The sequence below is a fragment of the Pelobates fuscus genome, chromosome 12 (genome assembly GCF_036172605.1).
Source record: "Pelobates fuscus isolate aPelFus1 chromosome 12, aPelFus1.pri, whole genome shotgun sequence".
NCBI lineage: Eukaryota > Metazoa > Chordata > Amphibia > Anura > Pelobatidae > Pelobates > Pelobates fuscus.
In genome coordinates this window covers 95894643-95911698 of record NC_086328.1, presented here as the reverse complement: position 1 = coordinate 95911698, position 17056 = coordinate 95894643, and the positions used below count along the sequence as shown (strand labels likewise).

Below are 17056 nucleotides of genomic sequence, written 5' to 3'. Positions count from 1 at the left end.
GAAAAGTTATGGAAGCTAGGGACAGCTCAATCTTTAGCATAATGGTTAGCCAATTACAAAAATGGGATGAGCATCAACTGCCCACTATTTAAACATTTTTATTGCAGCATTAAAAGGTTAAAATGACAATGTTTCAGCTATTGCCTTAATCAGCCGCTAGCCGAAATGTATTTTATTAAAAAAAAAAATTAAAACTTTTTAATGCTGTAAAAACAAAAAACAAACAAAACAAAAAAACACAAAAAAACCTAATTAAATTATTGGCATTTGAGCCTTGTTCTGTTTTTTTTTTTTTTTTTTTTTTACTACCTAGGTGACCTGAAGCCTAAGAGTGACAAGCATGTGTCAAATAAGAAACAGTAGTAAGGGTGCAGTTTGCAATATTGGTTATTCCTAGCCAAAGGTTAGCCATTGTGATTTGAGAAATGTGATGTCTGTGTTGGTTACATCTTCTCCAAGGATCATTTTTAGAGATGTCTTCCTTAAACTGCAGCCTTTCTGTCATGGTTCGCTGTAGTCCTCTAATTGGAGTGGTCATGTCTTCTGAATTTCCAGAGGAGATGAAGTTTTGACCTCTAAAAACTAAAAAGTCCAGGGTGATCACTGTCCAATGTCCTGCCAATGGAATCTTTAGGCACATGGCTTGTTATCCGTATTCCAAGAGATCTTAAAAGGAAAGCTATTAAAAGCATAGTAAATTGGTAGTTGATAACAATTAAAAAAAAGTTCATTTTTGATGCGATTTTAAAATGTAACCGTACTGAGCAAAGAGAAGGCTGCTTCGAGTCATTAGCGAGAATCATGGCACAAAGTGGGCATTAGCATTGTTTGTAGTCTTTATACTGGCAGCTGGAATAACATCTTGACACCGTGTCAGGTCAATACTTTCGTGGTGTGAAATGGGACATCGGAAGATCCAAACTTGAAGGTCATCTCTGGTAAAATGGTAAAGAATAATGCCATAATCTGTTGATTTGGGGGACATTAAACCAGTCTGAATACCCAAAGCATGTTAAGGCATCAGGGATATGTATTATCAGCAGGGGGGGAAAGTGCAAAATGAACATCTGGCGTCTTTCAGTACGGCTCAGATTTTAGACTCCGATAGAGGCAGCAAGTGAAAATCATTCCAAAGAGCTGGAAAAAAACAAAAATAACACAAGTAGTTTTAATATAGAATATGGAAGAGATGTGTGCAGGAGAGGGAACAGAAAAAACCCACATACTAAGAAACGCTAAGTATAAAAAACAATTAAAAAGAACGTATTCTATGAAGTAGATTCTTTTAAACGTGCAAGTTACACAAGACTAGCAATACACACAGGTCCATGCGGATATTGACCTGCACTAAAGCATAGTCACAGTTGCGCTCTACTCACCTGTACGCTAGCAATACCAAGGCCTACAGCGCCAATGATTAGCAGGTGAGACCGGATAAAAGCTTCCAGCTTGGTAATACAGCCACCCTGGGAAGAACAAAAGAAATCCTTAATCACATACAAAAACAAGCTTAATGTATAAAATGTGCACATCACTTTAGAAATATATTGATTTCATGCAAATTATTGAAACAGGGTACTTGATCTTTGAAGAAACGCTTTACACAATTTCTCCAATTCTAGTAAATTTGTTAAAAAAAACAAAAAAAACAACAACATTGTGTGCCCTGACTGTTTTGCTGATCAGTTGCTCCAGGTATCTACTATCCTTTCTATATATGTTAATTTTGCACAAGCTTCATATCTGCCTTTTTTTGCCCAGGTTTTTCCTTCCACTTTAAAAGCCAGAGGCCTGATCTAGAGGCCTGATCTAGAGGTTCAGGCAGACAGTGTAACAGAGCAGCAGGTAAAGCTAGCAGAATGTTTGGTTGTATAGTGAGAGGTACTAGCAGTAGAATGAGGGAGGTGCTCATGCCATTGTACAGAATACTGGCTAGACCTCACTTGGAGTATTGTACGCAGTACCCTTCCTTTCAGTCCGGCCGGGTACAGGAAACACACCAATCCTGCCGGTCACTCCAATTTAGCGTCCCCCCCCCCGGGCCGGTGCACCCTAAGGTGGCCGTTTGTGCCCACCTCATTATCGGTATTACCGGTGATTATCGTCTTATACCGATACTTACAAAGAAACCTTTTTTTTTTTTTTTTTTAAACAAAATAAAAAATACATTGGAATATCGGCCGATAATATCAGCAAAACAGATAATCGGTCGATCCCCAATACCTACACTGACACACTTAAAGATACATACCCTGACACACAGATACACACCTGCAGATACAAAGACACAGATACATACCCTAGGTTTCTTTGTATCTGCATGTGTGTCAGTGTGTGTATCGCTGTGCATCTGCATGTGTGTCAGGGTATGTATCTGTGTGTATCTCTGTGCATCTGCATGTTTGTCTGTGTGTCTGCATGGGTGTCAGTGTATGTATCTGCATGTGAGTCGAGGTGTGTATCTTTAAGTGTGTCAGTGTATCTGCATGTGTGTCAAGGTATGTATGGTATCTGTTTGTGTTTCTGTCTGTGTGTGTGTGTGTGAGGGTATGTATCTGTGTGTCTGACACACAGATATACACTGACACACAGATACATACACGCATTATGACACACATACAGACACAGATACCCACACAAACACACATGCAGATACAGATGCAAACACGGACACATAGAAACATACCCTGACACACTTACAATGTCTGTATCTGCATGTATATCAGTGTATATGTCTGCAGGTGTGTGCGCGCGCGCGCGCATCTGCAGGTGCGCGCGCGCGCATCTGCAGGTGCGCGCGCGCGCATCTGCAGGTGTGTGCGCGCGCGCGCATCTGCAGGCGCGCGCGCGCATCTGCAGGTGTGTGTGCGTATCTGCAGGTGTGTGCGTATCTGCAGGTGTGTGTGCGTATCTGCAGGTGTGTGTGCGTATCTGCAGGTGTGTGCGCATCTGCAGGTGTGTGCGCATCTGCAGGTGTGTGCGCATCTGCAGGTGTGTGCGCATCTGCAGGTGTGTGCGCATCTGCAGGTCTGTGCGCATCTGCAGGTCTGTGCGCATCTGCAGGTCTGTGCGCATCTGCAGGTCTGTGCGCATCTGCAGGTCTGTGCGCATCTGCAGGTCTGTGCGCATCTGCAGGTCTGTGCGTATCTGCAGGTCTGTGCGTATCTGCAGGTCTGTGCGTATCTGCAGGTCTGTGCGTATCTGCAGGTCTGTGCGTATCTGCAGGTCTGTGCGTATCTGCAGGTGTGTGTGCGTGTGCATCTGCATGTCTGCGTATCTGCGCGCGTGACAGTTTGTGTCTAGGGCAGGGGAGAAGCGGGGAGAGCCCAGGGCAGGGGAGAAGCGGGGAGAGCCCAGGGCAGGGGAGAAGCGGGGAGAGCCCAGGGCAGGGGAGAAGCGGGGAGAGCCCAGGGCAGGGGAGAAGCGGGGAGAGCCCAGGGCAGGGGAGAAGCGGGGAGAGCCCAGGGCAGGGGAGAAGCGGGGAGAGCCCAGGGCAGGGGAGAAGCGGGGAGAGCCCAGGGCAGAGGAGAAGCGGGGAAAGCCCAGGGCAGAGGAGAAGCAGGGAAAGTCCAGGGAGGAGGAGAAGCAGGGAAAGTCCAGGGCAGAGGAGAAGCAGGGAAAGCCCAGGGCAGAGGAAAAGCAGGGAGAGCCAAGGGCAGAGAAAAAGGGGACATGGGACAGAGAAAAGTGTACACATTTAAAATAAATGCAACTATATTAATTACAAATATTTTGCTAATGGGAGGGGTACAATTTATGTAAATGATGTGCCAAGGGGTACTCAAGTGAAAAAGCATTAGCAATACAGGAGAGCACTCTAACATTTAAATTACACACACATTATAGACACCCTGCACCTATAATGGGCACACGGTGACTTAGGCATAGGAGCCATTGTAAAGTGTCCTTCTGCTCCCAGTGATGGTGACTACCATCACAGTAAACGCCCAAAAAGCAATGATTTGAAATAAATATATAAAATCACAGTAACTTGAATTGCCAAAAGAAAACTGAAGGAGGTGCCCTTAAGTAAGTGCACATTCACCGATGCCAGAGATCAGCCACGGAGGCACAGTACTAACCTCCACTTTGTAGATGTTTGAGGGATGATCCCGCTTACCGCACTTCTCAGTAACAGTCTTACAGCAGCTATCGGGAAAAAGGCGGCCCTCAGATTCTGGAGATTTTATCCAAATGCTATCTGCCCAGTCCCTTGAATTATTACTGCCGCAACATTTAAACTATGAAAATATAGTAAGAAAGAGGAAGAATTAAAGCGTTTTAGATAACACGATTTCAAGCCCTTAACTAGTAGCCACACCTGAATATTACTAGCCACCCAAAAAAGTGAAAAAATAAATAATGGTTTGTAATTCATGGTATCATGAGTGGGTAGAACAATTCCACATTTCAACATGGATTGCAAGAAGAAATTTTAATTTTCACAAAAAAAACATTATTTTGAGAGTTTAATTTATTTTTTTCAGGTAGTTATACCACCATTTTGTGTATATCTAACTGCAAGACATGCATTATTTTTTTTTTTCCAATTTAAGGTATGTTGTGTGGTGCACAGCATATACAGCATAACAACAATGCAAAATACAAGAAAAAAACGGGAAAAAAAAAACCACACATGATCAGCAAGGCAGATAAAGAGGAAAATAAACTATGAAAAAAACTCAAATGGTTAATTGAAAAACTAAATGAAAACATTTCTGTCCAATATACTAAACAAAACACAGAATATGGGACAAATTAAGTCAGTCATCAACAAGGAATTTACAAATCAATTTAGGTAAAAGAACACCCTATTCACCATTACAGAGAACACAGTCTGTGGCAAATAAAGAAAAATTTAAAGAAAGTAAATAATATAGCTTATGATAATAAAGAGAATTTGCGTAGGCCTTTACAGCGTCATGATGCCCTGAGCAGTGTGTGCTGGTAACTGGAGGGACTTGCACAGAACCGCTGCAAGTAACTGCAGTGGTTATAGTGCTTGGACTGTCCCTTTGAGAAAGCTGAGGCACAGCTTTTTTTCCCAATACTATTGTGCACCGTCTACTGACTTCTAGGATTTAGTTCATTAATCTGCTCTGTGGAGTCTAAACCACATGAGCCATTGAGAGTGCAACAATTACTCAACAATTGATTATATGTCCACTTTGCCAGTTCTCTATAGAACTAGAATCATGCTTTATATCACTGTCAGGTCACAATGTCTTTTTTCCCCCAGACAGAAGACAATTTTTATAAAAAAAAAAAAAATCTTAGCCCATGTTATGAATTCTTCTGGATTTAACTACACTGATCGAAGCGAGGCAGTTCTCTACATATAACTCGTTTCCCTAATTATCCCCTTTTCCTGAGGAAACCCATCTCACTTTCTTGATGCAATTTAATTTATTTCAGCTCTTACATTACCTGAAGTACTTTACAAAGGACAAGACTTCACACAGGATTTAACGCTATCCAAGATAGATGCATTGTGCAGTTCATAAGGTCAGAAAGTAAAGATGAGATTTACTTACCTGAACGTGACCCTCGCAGGCGCAGCCATCTTCCACAGCTCCTGCCGCTAATGTCGATATCACTCCTGTACTCTGGCATCCTTCGCAGGATCTGACATCGCTGCTTTACTCTTCACAGAATCCTCCATAGACAGAGCCACTTCCTTGCAGTCGTCACTGGTGACGGCTGAGGGGAGGGGATTGACACTTCAAGACGGCGGTAGCAGTGTCTAGAACAGTCAGGCGTAGGAAAAACACCAAGACAGGTAGCCGCTACTTTATGTCTCAAAAGGGTTGGAATTTCAGTGAAATTCCAACCCATTCAAAATTAGTATTTCATAAAGACTTTATCATTATGAAATACTAAATTTTTCTGGGGGAAGGCAGGGAGACAGTGACACTAAGTTAATAACCAAACAAATTAAGATTGCTTCATAAGGGGTTAAATATTTATGCTTAGAAAATGTGCTTTTCAAATACAGATTTTCTCAACACAATGAGTAAAATGTTGCCATCTTGGCATCACACAAACTATCCACTATTACTGGTTTATCCACTATTACTGCAAAGGCCCATGGGGATTTATTTTGCACAGCCTCAAAGTTTGGTTAAGTATTTATATATGGATGTTGAAGCATGCATTGGAATTCTATCACGCCAGAAAATCTATGTTCTACTGAGCATCATCCAGGATTCTAATTGTCCGAGATCCAATTTAGAATGTGGTTTTCTAAGTCAATAAGCCACAGACATAATGAATCGGCAACTCTTACCTCCTGCTGCAGTTTGTCTACTGCACCGGTCACCTTGTCTTGTCCTGGCTGTTTGTACTTCATGGTCATTGTGTCCTTAAGGCTCTGCTTGAGTTCATCATTCAGCTGAAAGTACAAAAGAAAGTCCGTGAACACAGGGCAGACCCATCAGTGGTTTCCATTAATCTGTAGACACCGCACAAAACGTAGTAACCTAGGCTGAAATAAGATTCCGGTCCATCAAGTTCAATATGTTGCTAAAATTGAGCCAAATCTGCTATATTTACATTTCATAGAATAAAATTTACCTTATACGTTTTGATGCTGGGGACAGATATATTGAAAATGGCATGCAATAAAATAAATAAAACTAACATAACTGAAAAAGATGGAGGGAGAAAGGAGGAGCGTTCAGTGTGATATCAGGAAGAAGCATTGGTTACCTGAGTGCAGAAGGGTGTACACTGCAGCATGGAGAGAAACATAGGTACACAGCAAGAATTAAGCAGAGGTATACATACAGAAACACACACACACACACACACAAGCAGTGAGCAAAGGATGGGTAAGTGGATCCAGACTTTAAAGAGCTATAGTAGACCTAGCAGTTTCTTAATATCTCATTGTTTGACTTTTTAGAATCTTAGATCCCCGTTAATATAGTCATTACACTGTAATCTGCTCCTAAACTGAATACATAACTAGACTGTTTATGACTGCATATACCATAAAATGGTCCTTTGAGGACTAATAACTAGAGAGTAATGCTTGCAAGAATTATATTTACACACAGATCTTCAGAGCTGACTTAGGTAATTAATGCCATACATAAATAATTACACATTTATATCAAAAACGTGTATTTTTTTTCAATTGAAAGCAAATTCTTAATAACCTAAAGTACATATGGAATTTTTTTTTCTGTATTAGAAAATATATATTGGGCTTTGTAGGATCTTACCAGACTCTGGGTTTTAGCTACCTAACTGTGGCTTAATGAATAGATCTCTTTGTTTTCAAACCCCTGATATAACCAAAGTGAAGAGTGGTCCAGGATCTCAAAGTATTGTACCAGCACTCCACATTGATCGCTAGAGACCAGAGTTGAGCAAGCTTGTTTGCTGTGGGTTCTGGGTGGATGTGGATTGCTAATACAATACAGAGGTGACCTGAACCTCTATTAAACCTGGACAGCTGGACTACGATCCTTATACATCAATAGTGAACATGAGAAAGGAGTGTGATGTGGCTGCTCAGTGCCACTTATGGTGCCCATGAACCCCTCTTCCTGATTGGGTTATCATGTTTCACCTTTTAATAGTATTTCAAAACATCATTTAAACAAGTTGTCAATGTGTTTATTGTGTAGTGTGGGTCACAGCTGGTAGGCTGAAATAGATCAGGGTCAGCTTCCCCAAACTCCAGCCCTCCAGATGTTGCTGAACTACAACTGCCATGATTCTCAGCCCATTTCATTCATAGAATCATGGGAGCTGTAGTTCAGCAACATCTGGAGGGCCAGAGTTTGAGGAAGCCTGGAATAGGGAATCATCTAGTTCAAAATCTTCTAGCAATGGATAACCCAATCGATATCAAAACCACTGGACATTCTTTTCTCTTCAAACCAAACCATATCCAGACAGTGGATGAGACTGGCTCTCTAAGTTTGGAGTGTTAGACTGGAACACAATAATTACAACCCTTGTTCAGGAATTCCGTAGTAAAATGCCCAGTTCTATAATGATGTATAATATTAGCATTTTAATACCTCTCATTCAGTGACTTGAATAAGCATTTTCCATTTGGACATTTCCAGGTTTTGCAGATTACAGAATTTGCAAACACAGAATTTCTGCTGAAATTGCAAGTCTGCTTCTTATAAAAAATCTTTATAGCTCTAGGTGTGCTTACCTGCCAGGCTAATGTCTAATCTTTTCCGAAAACAAGGGCAGTTCTCTTGTTTCCAAACCCCCTCAGGGCCTTCAGGAGGTGTAATTAAGGATGGTTGCATTAATTAAAAGGTATGCGTGTTGATGCACGCACACACGCCAGGGTCTGTAATTATATGGCTAATGAGAAGCTCTGCCGCATGCAGTCACCCCACGCCACCCACACTTGACACAGTTTGGGATTAATTTTACGTTTTAATGCAAATCCATCCAAATATAAACATGTATACATTGCAATTATGATAAAAAAAACTCTGCTCTCTAATTGAGGGGGGTGGGTGTATGAATTTTTCAAAGAGGTTTGAAAACAACTTTAGTTTAATGAAGTGGTGTTGGTGTATAGACCAGGCCTCTGCAGTCTTACATTCGCAATAGTCTACCAATTAGGAGTTAAATCACTTTTCTTTCAGTTTACACAGCCTTACCCACACCTCTCCTTGCTGTGACACAGCCTTCATGAAAACAAAATGGTTTCATTTTCAATCAGATGTTAACTTTGTTTATACGTTTTTATCTCCTGATCTGTAAAATTGGATTTTAACCACACACAGGAGGATCCTGCAGAGTCTATCAAGCTACCAACTGAGCAGGAGATAATCGAATCTAAATTAAGCACATTATGTAATAAAGGAAGTTTAAATATTAGATCTTCTTTACAGGAAGTGTTAAGGGAGGCTGTGCAAGTCACATGCAGGGACGTGTGATTAGGGCAGTGATTTAACTCCTAAAAACAGTGATTTAGAAACAATGGTAACTAAAAGTAAATTATAACCATATTTTCCTACTACAATTTACATTTTATTGAGATGAAAGTATTAGAGTATGTGTTTTTATGGAAGGATATGCTGAATACCTGGCCTGATGGTTTAAGAATTTGTGGATGGAACTTGTTTTTGAGCCCAAGTTCCATCCACAAAAAGGGGTGTAAATATTTGTTTGTTTGGGACTCAATATATACGTAAACACAGCAACATGATGCAACTTACCTGCTGGTAGTATATGTAAGCCAGGATGCCAGCAAGTATCTCCAAAATGAAAATACACAGCAACAAGAAAAAGTACTGGTGACAAGAAAAACAAAAATAGGTAAGATATTGTTACGTGCATTTTTTTTTTTTAGTCACACGTACAGCTCTACAGAAATACATTGCCCAGAATAGCAGTAAAAGATTGGTATCCAAAAATAAGGGAATAGCAGCTACCAATCAGAATGCACGAAATCCTGCATCGTCAAAGCCAGTACATATATAAATCGAAGAAAAATAAATCCCAGCACTTTTAAAATGGTCTTCCTTCATTGAGATGCCCAACGTGAACACAGCAATATTTCGACTGCTTGACAAATACCCCCCAAATAAAGGGATACCATTAAAAAAAAAAAAGGACGAGCTAGAATTACTTTTATTTTTTTCCCTCCCTTTATCTGGATAGTAATAAAGATTGACTTCAATACATGTTACAATAACAAAAGACATACAGTCATGTCACGAACCTAAACACCAGGAAAAGGTTTAAATCGGTTGTGATGGTAAAGGGCTGAGACACCATAGATTGCCAGCAGGTGGCAGTATTGATTTTAAAACTGGGATCTGATCAAGCAGTGATGTTAAAGAAAGTTACAGTATGAGGGAGGACTGAGGAAAGAGTGATACACACTGGCCTCACATTCCTAACATTGCAGGGCTCTGCCCACAGAACAGGCAGGCACTCTGTACAAATACAAACCTATTTGCATAGTGCTTTAATCCCGGGGGTATGCAAGAAATCTATACTACACGGCCTAACCAGAAAACACACCCAGTGTTTTAATAATCTGTGTGTACTATATATCAGAGGTGATACACACAGACAGCCTTTGTACATATACTGATTGTACATTGTCACATTCACATATCAACAGAACACTTCAGTACAGCAGCAGATGGAGTTTGTTCGCTAAACACTGAATTCTAGCGAACTAAAAAATAAATAATTCTGACTAAAATTGCTTGAGAAATTTTCTGAAACAGATATTTTGGACCAAATAATGCAAATCCATTTTCAATTCACAACACCATAACTCTTAAGTGTCCCTATTTAGGAGGGACAGTCCCCGTTTTGAACCTAAATCCAGATATCTCTCTTTTCTATCCTAAGGTGCCTCTTTAAGAGCTACATATTGTTGGTGTGGGAGCGCACAAAAAAGTTCCACAGCAATAAAACTCCCAGTGATGTTTCTTAAACTGTAATAAAATGTGTTCAAAAGTAATTTTGTGTACACAAGATGCATTGTTTTGTTCTAAATTACAGTTTAGTTGTATACATTTTTATTAAGTCACCTAAAATTACTTAGAACAGCTCCGCCATGGCCACACCCCTACTCACATCCCTAAAATTAAAGTGACCATGTTTCCATTTGAAATGTTGGGAGGTATGCAATGCAGTGTTCAGCGACTACATTCCTGCACGCAGTGTATGTCCTGTGTCTGATACAAAACCAGAGAGAACATTTGGGTTAGTGATCTGGTTTGTAGTACTGTTGGAAGATCTGTTCATTCTCACCCACCCAACTCTCATCTGCAAGATTTTTCAAGAGCTGCCCTACTCCTTTGGAATTTGTTAACCAGTAATATGAGACTCTCCCCTAGACTCCAGCCCTGTAGTCCTGAAGTCACTGAAAACACACCTCTGTATAAAGCATACCATCTTCCTGGGTGACGCGTCTCTCATTTTACTGCCCTCATCAGTTCTGTCACCTCCGTAGCCCAGCTCACTCTCTCTCCTGCCACTTTTACTGGCTTATTTCAACACAGACATCATACTCATCAATTCCTACTAACTCTGACATTTTTATTTCTCCTGTGTGTCTTTACCCCTTCCTCATAGATTGTAAGCTCATTTGAGCAGGACCTTCTTCACATTTTCTTGTATATTCAGTATGTTAATTACTTGTCTAATATCCCCAAGATCTGTGGAATATGCAAATGCTGTATAAATAATAATAATATATAATGCAGCTCAGAATTATAAGCAGAAGGCTTTAAAAAAGACGGGAGGGCTGTTGAAAGCTTCACTCAGATGTAAAAGGCATTCAGCTAAGCAAGGCATGTGCGAATCCGTGTCCTCACCACGGGCTAATAATAGTGGCACTATACTTTGCTTCCTGCCATATTTCAATACATTTTGTTATGTATTATTTGTATAAAGAAGATATATTCTTCCTATACCTTTGTATCGACTCGCTTTTAGTGCGAGGATTTGTTTTTCATGTGAGCAAAGTGGCTTAGAAGGCAACTGACAAGCAAAGGGGCCAGGTAGGGTAGCTACAGTTATAAAAGGCATGGTAGGAATTCCTGGATAAATACACCATACCAATAAGTTTTACTGCCGTAGAGGTTTGAGACGGGAAAGACTGATTTTGGCTCAAATAAACTCCACCAGAATTTATGCATGGGCACCGAAGATCACGCACTGCAGACACTATATCAGTATAGTACATAAGCTAAACACATTTACCACTTTTAGGAGACTTTTCCTCTCCTTGAAGGTCGCACAGCATCCCAGGATTCCAGTTACCATAACGATAGCACCAGCGATAACAAGGATGTAAGCAGTTGCAGCATAGGTGCTGGAGGGTAGAAGGCTGATGTAGTCACTCTTCTGGACCAATGTCCAAACCCCCACTGCCATTACAGCCAGTCCTGCCAACTACAAAGAGAGGAAAGTAAAAGACATTGAGAAGGATTTGTGGTATTTTGCAATACAGGAATAGACACAGATTACGATTAAGATTAAGTTTCTTAGGACAGCAAACATTCATTTTACTATTTCACATGAAACTTTAATTTGTTTTCCTGTTACGTGGTAATTTGTTTCAATATCCATTACTATTAGGCTTCAAACATCACTTGTGTCCCTCTAATTCTAGGACCTTTTTTTTTTTTTTAATAAATAAAAAGGTGCACTGAGCACCATAACCACTGCAGCTCACTGTAGAGGTTATGGTGCCAAGATTCCCCTGGCACTGTCCCTCTGTTAAGAGTCAAGCAGTTTGACACCTACATGAGTCTCTATGGCATCTACAGTCTGTCCTTCCTCAGAGATATTAAAGTGAAAACGTATAATTCCGCAATAGCAATATCAATTCCATTCATAAGTGGATGGAACTAATTCGCGGAAAGCATCCGCTAACATACTGACAAACTCACTAAAAACACAGGCCAGCTCATTACTTGACAAAGCCAGGAGAGATCACTGGAAAACCAGTTAAACTCTCACATACCAACAACAGAATTATTCCGACATAAAAAAACAGCCTTTATAGAGCCTATATTTAAATTGTCCCACTTATTTAAAGGTAGGGGCTGGACAGGGCTGTACACCCCCCAAATAAACAAGACATTCCACACTGGCACAGGTTCTTTCAAGGCCAGATTTCCATGATATTGTAAAATACCATAAAAGTCTTCTTAGGGGTTAAAGGATGACGTGATGTCTTTGTAGGACCATAATATGGAAGCTTATATCAAAGATGGCTGATGGTTTATGTTATTTAAACCTTAACAGAACTACGCGAGCGTACTGCAGAGGATTTATATTAGAAATGGGTGTTGGCGCCTGTGGTTTGAGTATATATATATATATATATATATATATATATATATATATATATATATATATTAGAAAAGGGGCTTACTCACCCAAAAAAAGAAATTAAAGGCGAACAGCAGGTATTTCAGGCATATTGTGCCACACGTATCCTTCTTTTCATTATATTCTCCCATTGCGACTGAAAAGAAAACAAAATAACATGCATGATTAGTGATCTGCATACATTGAATACAACAAATAAAACATATTAAAGGAAACACAGAAACCACATTCTATCAACTCTAAAAAAAATTGGATTATGCTATTCTCCCAGTTTCTCTGGTTTATATTGCAGACATGTCCTACTGGAATTTTTGAGGAAAAAAAACAAAAGGTTACCATCATCAAGCATAGGAGTTACCTTTACCTCTGTTGACCCAGTATTAGAAATAAGATAGTCCACTTGAACCTCAGTACAAGATAAGAGCACATTCATTTACCTGACTAGATCTACTTAATACCAGATCTTATATAATTTGTGTTTTCTTTTCTTTATTTTAAAATGAGTTATACATGGAGCCTTTCCACTTGTAAAGGACACGCTAAGATGTTTTTATATACTTTTGTCATACATACCATCTGTCTAGTACTGTATAACTATTATACCACATTAAAAAAAATGGAAACAAAAGTTCATATCGGTGCATATTTCTGTAATGATGACACAAATAATTGAGAATCATGGCAGAATACATGCGCATCATATGCCTCACCATGTGACTCACACAGCTGTCCACATCGGTAAGAGATAAAAAGGCAAAATCTGCCAACCATATCTTAGAATGCATTAACAGCAACAACTCTTCAATTCCCTTTTTATTTTATATAGCAATGCTTTGTTTTGGTGTTATTTTTAGTTAAATTTCAAGATCTGTAAATCAATAAAAAATTTAGATACTTTCCATACAGAGTAGACACAACAGGTATTTCACTCCCCAATCAGACCCACTTTTGGGCAAGTAGGAGGGCCAGCCGGGAGGGAGGACCAGATCGTTAGGACGTGCTATGCTGCCCCAACATCTCTAAAGCCCTCTTTTTGTAGCATGGCATAGCACGCCCTATTATCGGGAAAGAATTAAGGTTACATTATCCACCATTTTTTCATGGGCACGTTTCACATACATATTGATGGGCAGCACAAGATAAAGATTGCCCTGAAGTATGCAGAATTCAGAAGAAAGTGTAGTAGATGAAGAATCCTGCAGAATATGCATTATACATACTGCAAGGCAACCCTTTGCATAAATATGACAAAATTATGTGTCCATGAAAACATGGTGGATCTGGTAACCCTAAGAAATCCTTCTGGAGTTGGAGCTAATTTGTAAAACACTTTTGAACCCACACATGCAGCTTTTAGAGGCTCATTTTCTGGTGTACCACAGCCCCGACCGAGTCCTTGCCATGGCGTGTGATCACGAGCCATGCCCACCTTTGCAAAGGTTGGTGGGTGACTGGACAGCAGAGGACACTGAAGCAGACACATGATGTACCCAAGAATGTGTTTTTATCCAATCTGGCAGGGTTATGGAGCAAGCTGGGATTTGTGGATATTAGTGTGTCGGTCAGTTAGTTTATGCCTCCTTCCAATTTGTAACGGTCCTCAGTTACCAAAGAAGTAGGATGTGCCAGCAAACCTTAGAGCAGTTTAGCAAAGAACGACATTTTTGCAGCTCGGTACATATTCTGTGTGAGTGAGGGTAAGTTCAGGGACTGGTTGAAAAGATGGGGAAATGGCACAGTGTATTCAAACTTCAGTAATCTGGACTTTTTTTGAAGAGAGGTTACCTTCTAATCTAAGATACACTCGTGTTAATGACTATTTACTTTCTACGTTGCTTTATTGCTACAGAGCCACTTTCACTGCATGCTAACACAATTGTTGGGATAGTATGCACGTTGTCAGAAGTAATTTTAGATTGCCACGTTCCTATGCCACTGTGTCAACTTGCCCCTTGATGTGAAACTTGGCAGCTTGCCTCTAGGTTCTCACATGTGAAAGATAAATATTTCTGGATAAATTTGTGGTGGAATCTCGGTAAAAATAAATTTAGTAGGCCGAGATTACCACGTGGCATGTGTACGTGCATATGCTGACGTATCGATCAGTTGGTTGCAAGTGGCAAGATACGATCAGTAGTGTACGGAGCATGTGCAAGAATACAGGATATAGTATTCCCCCTCCTCCATTGTGCTGGACAAGCCATGCGGTCAAACAGGAAGTTAATTCTTATTTGTGTTGATTGGTTAAGAGAATGTGCGGGTGGAGCTTAATATGGGAGGAGTTATATGCCTATATAAGGAGCCTGCACTATTGTCCGGGGCTCAGACTTTGCTGTATTTTGGTGACGCTAGTCCCTCTGAGTCCCGATCGGTGATCCAATAAAGAATCTCTTCCTTCCTGAAGAAACCTGTGTCCATCTCTCTGTGCTTGGCTTCCGTCAGTTTCTCCGGTATCATTTGGTGCATTGGCCGGGAAGCTCATCGTTCAACGGTAGCTGAGAGGCAGAGGCGTGAGACGGTCTATCTTTGCCCACGTTCTCTACGGCTGCACCCCTGAACTTCTGCGTGGACCTCCCTTCGTCTCGGCGCCACTGGTCTGTTGTCCAGGAGATCATCGGCCTCTACGTGAGAAGTGCTGGGGTGTCCCCGTCGATGAGTGTGAACTCAGGTTCAGGAACGAGGAGGTAAGATAACTGCTGTTTTAGACGGCAGGACCCGCTAGGGGTATACCGATTGTGCGGTAGGCCCAAAGGGGTTTTTGAATCTGTATCTGCCCCCTCTGTCGGAGGGAAGGAGCGAAGGCGCACCGCTCGATCGAACGCTCTTTAGTCAGACCGTTTGATTTGGTTAGTCAGGCAGGGCGCTCTGGTGTAAAATAAGCCCTAGCCGGACACCGGTGTCTTGTCTAGACTAGCGTTCTAGGGTGTATATTTTGTTCGCTAGGTCGGAGGGACCGGGAGACTAAGCGGCGTCTGTGTAAATCCGGTTCGCTAGTTCTCATCCTATCTGGGCTAAGTGGGAAGGCGTGTAAATTTGGAACCCACTAGACTTTTGATAGTGCGACTAAGAGGCGTCTGTGTAAATTCGGTTCTCTAGCTCGCTATATATGTGGTGATTGGGCAGTGTGGCTAACCAAAACGTATGTAGATTGTTTTTAGGTAGTCCATTCAAGGTACTGGCCAATAGTTTAGTTGGGAATTGTAAATGTGTTAACGATTGTTTTAGTAAAGTGTATATCTTGTTAGATAGCGCGAGCTCAGCCGTCTAGCGAGAGTGTTAATAGTGTGTTGCTGTATTATAGTGCACGGTACCATAACCCTGTATATTTACTGACATTGTATAATAAGTACTAATCATTGTCGTCCATTGCATGTTTAACACCATAACCACTAATAATTGTATTGTGACCTTAACTTGTGCTTTGACCTATGCTAACCGTACTGTAACCGCTATTTGTAAAAGACGATGTTACTGGGGTGTGTTATAGACGGGTAATTCGTATATAGAGAATTATAGCGTGGGTGACTGTATAGTTACGCCAAAGGGCATAATATTGATTATATAGTGACTGGTGTAACAGCTGTGTGTGTACGGGAATTCCCTGGGTGATTATTGTTATTGTGTACGTTTCACTTGGTAACCGTACCACGTGGTGCTGTTGCCAGAGGAAACGGGTGTGACTGTTGAATAAGTACGCGTGTATAGTATTCGTTGTCGACGACGTTCCATTGTTAAATATGGGTGCGTCGCAGTCAACGATTCCGGATCCCTTAGGATGTATGGTTAAGAATTTTAAAAAGGGATTCAAAGTTTGTGATTTTGGGGTAAAGATGTCTCCTGTACGTTTGGTCACTTTGTGTACTAGGGAGTGGCCTACTTTGGTTGCGGCATGGCCGCCACGTGGCAGTTTGGATCCAACTCTGGTACAGCGCTTACACGTGGCTGTATCAGGTAGGCCTGAACTTTACGGCCAGTTTCCTTATATTGACTGTTGGAGACAGGCCGTAAATGACTCGCCAAAATGGCTCCAGACATGCCACGAGGAGCAGTGTCGCCTCATGGTAGCTAGGACTTGTTCGTCCACTAGGACTGGTGTTAGGCCCATTTTGGACACGCCCCCTGAGTCCGAGATCCCTTTGCCGCCCCCTTACTTTCCGTTAAGAAGAAGTGACGCAAACGCAGGAAGCCCTGCACCCCTCCCCTCATTACC

General features: G+C 41.1%; 1 protein-coding gene across 1 annotated transcript in view; it reads right to left on the bottom strand.

The window, feature by feature from the left end:
• Positions 1-322: 322 nt before the first annotated feature.
• CD151 (CD151 molecule (Raph blood group)) overlaps positions 323-17056 on the bottom strand; it is a 50135-nt gene continuing 33401 nt past the window's right edge. Inside the window, exons 2-8 of the mRNA XM_063438566.1 lie at positions 12894-12982; positions 11710-11901; positions 9201-9275; positions 6287-6391; positions 4083-4241; positions 1380-1466; positions 323-1137 (exon numbers count right to left, since the gene is read on the bottom strand). Of these exons, the coding sequence (XP_063294636.1) occupies positions 1078-1137; positions 1380-1466; positions 4083-4241; positions 6287-6391; positions 9201-9275; positions 11710-11901; positions 12894-12977 (762 nt within the window). The 5' untranslated portion in view covers positions 12978-12982 and the 3' untranslated portion in view covers positions 323-1077. The remainder of the gene's footprint in view (positions 1138-1379; positions 1467-4082; positions 4242-6286; positions 6392-9200; positions 9276-11709; positions 11902-12893; positions 12983-17056) is intronic.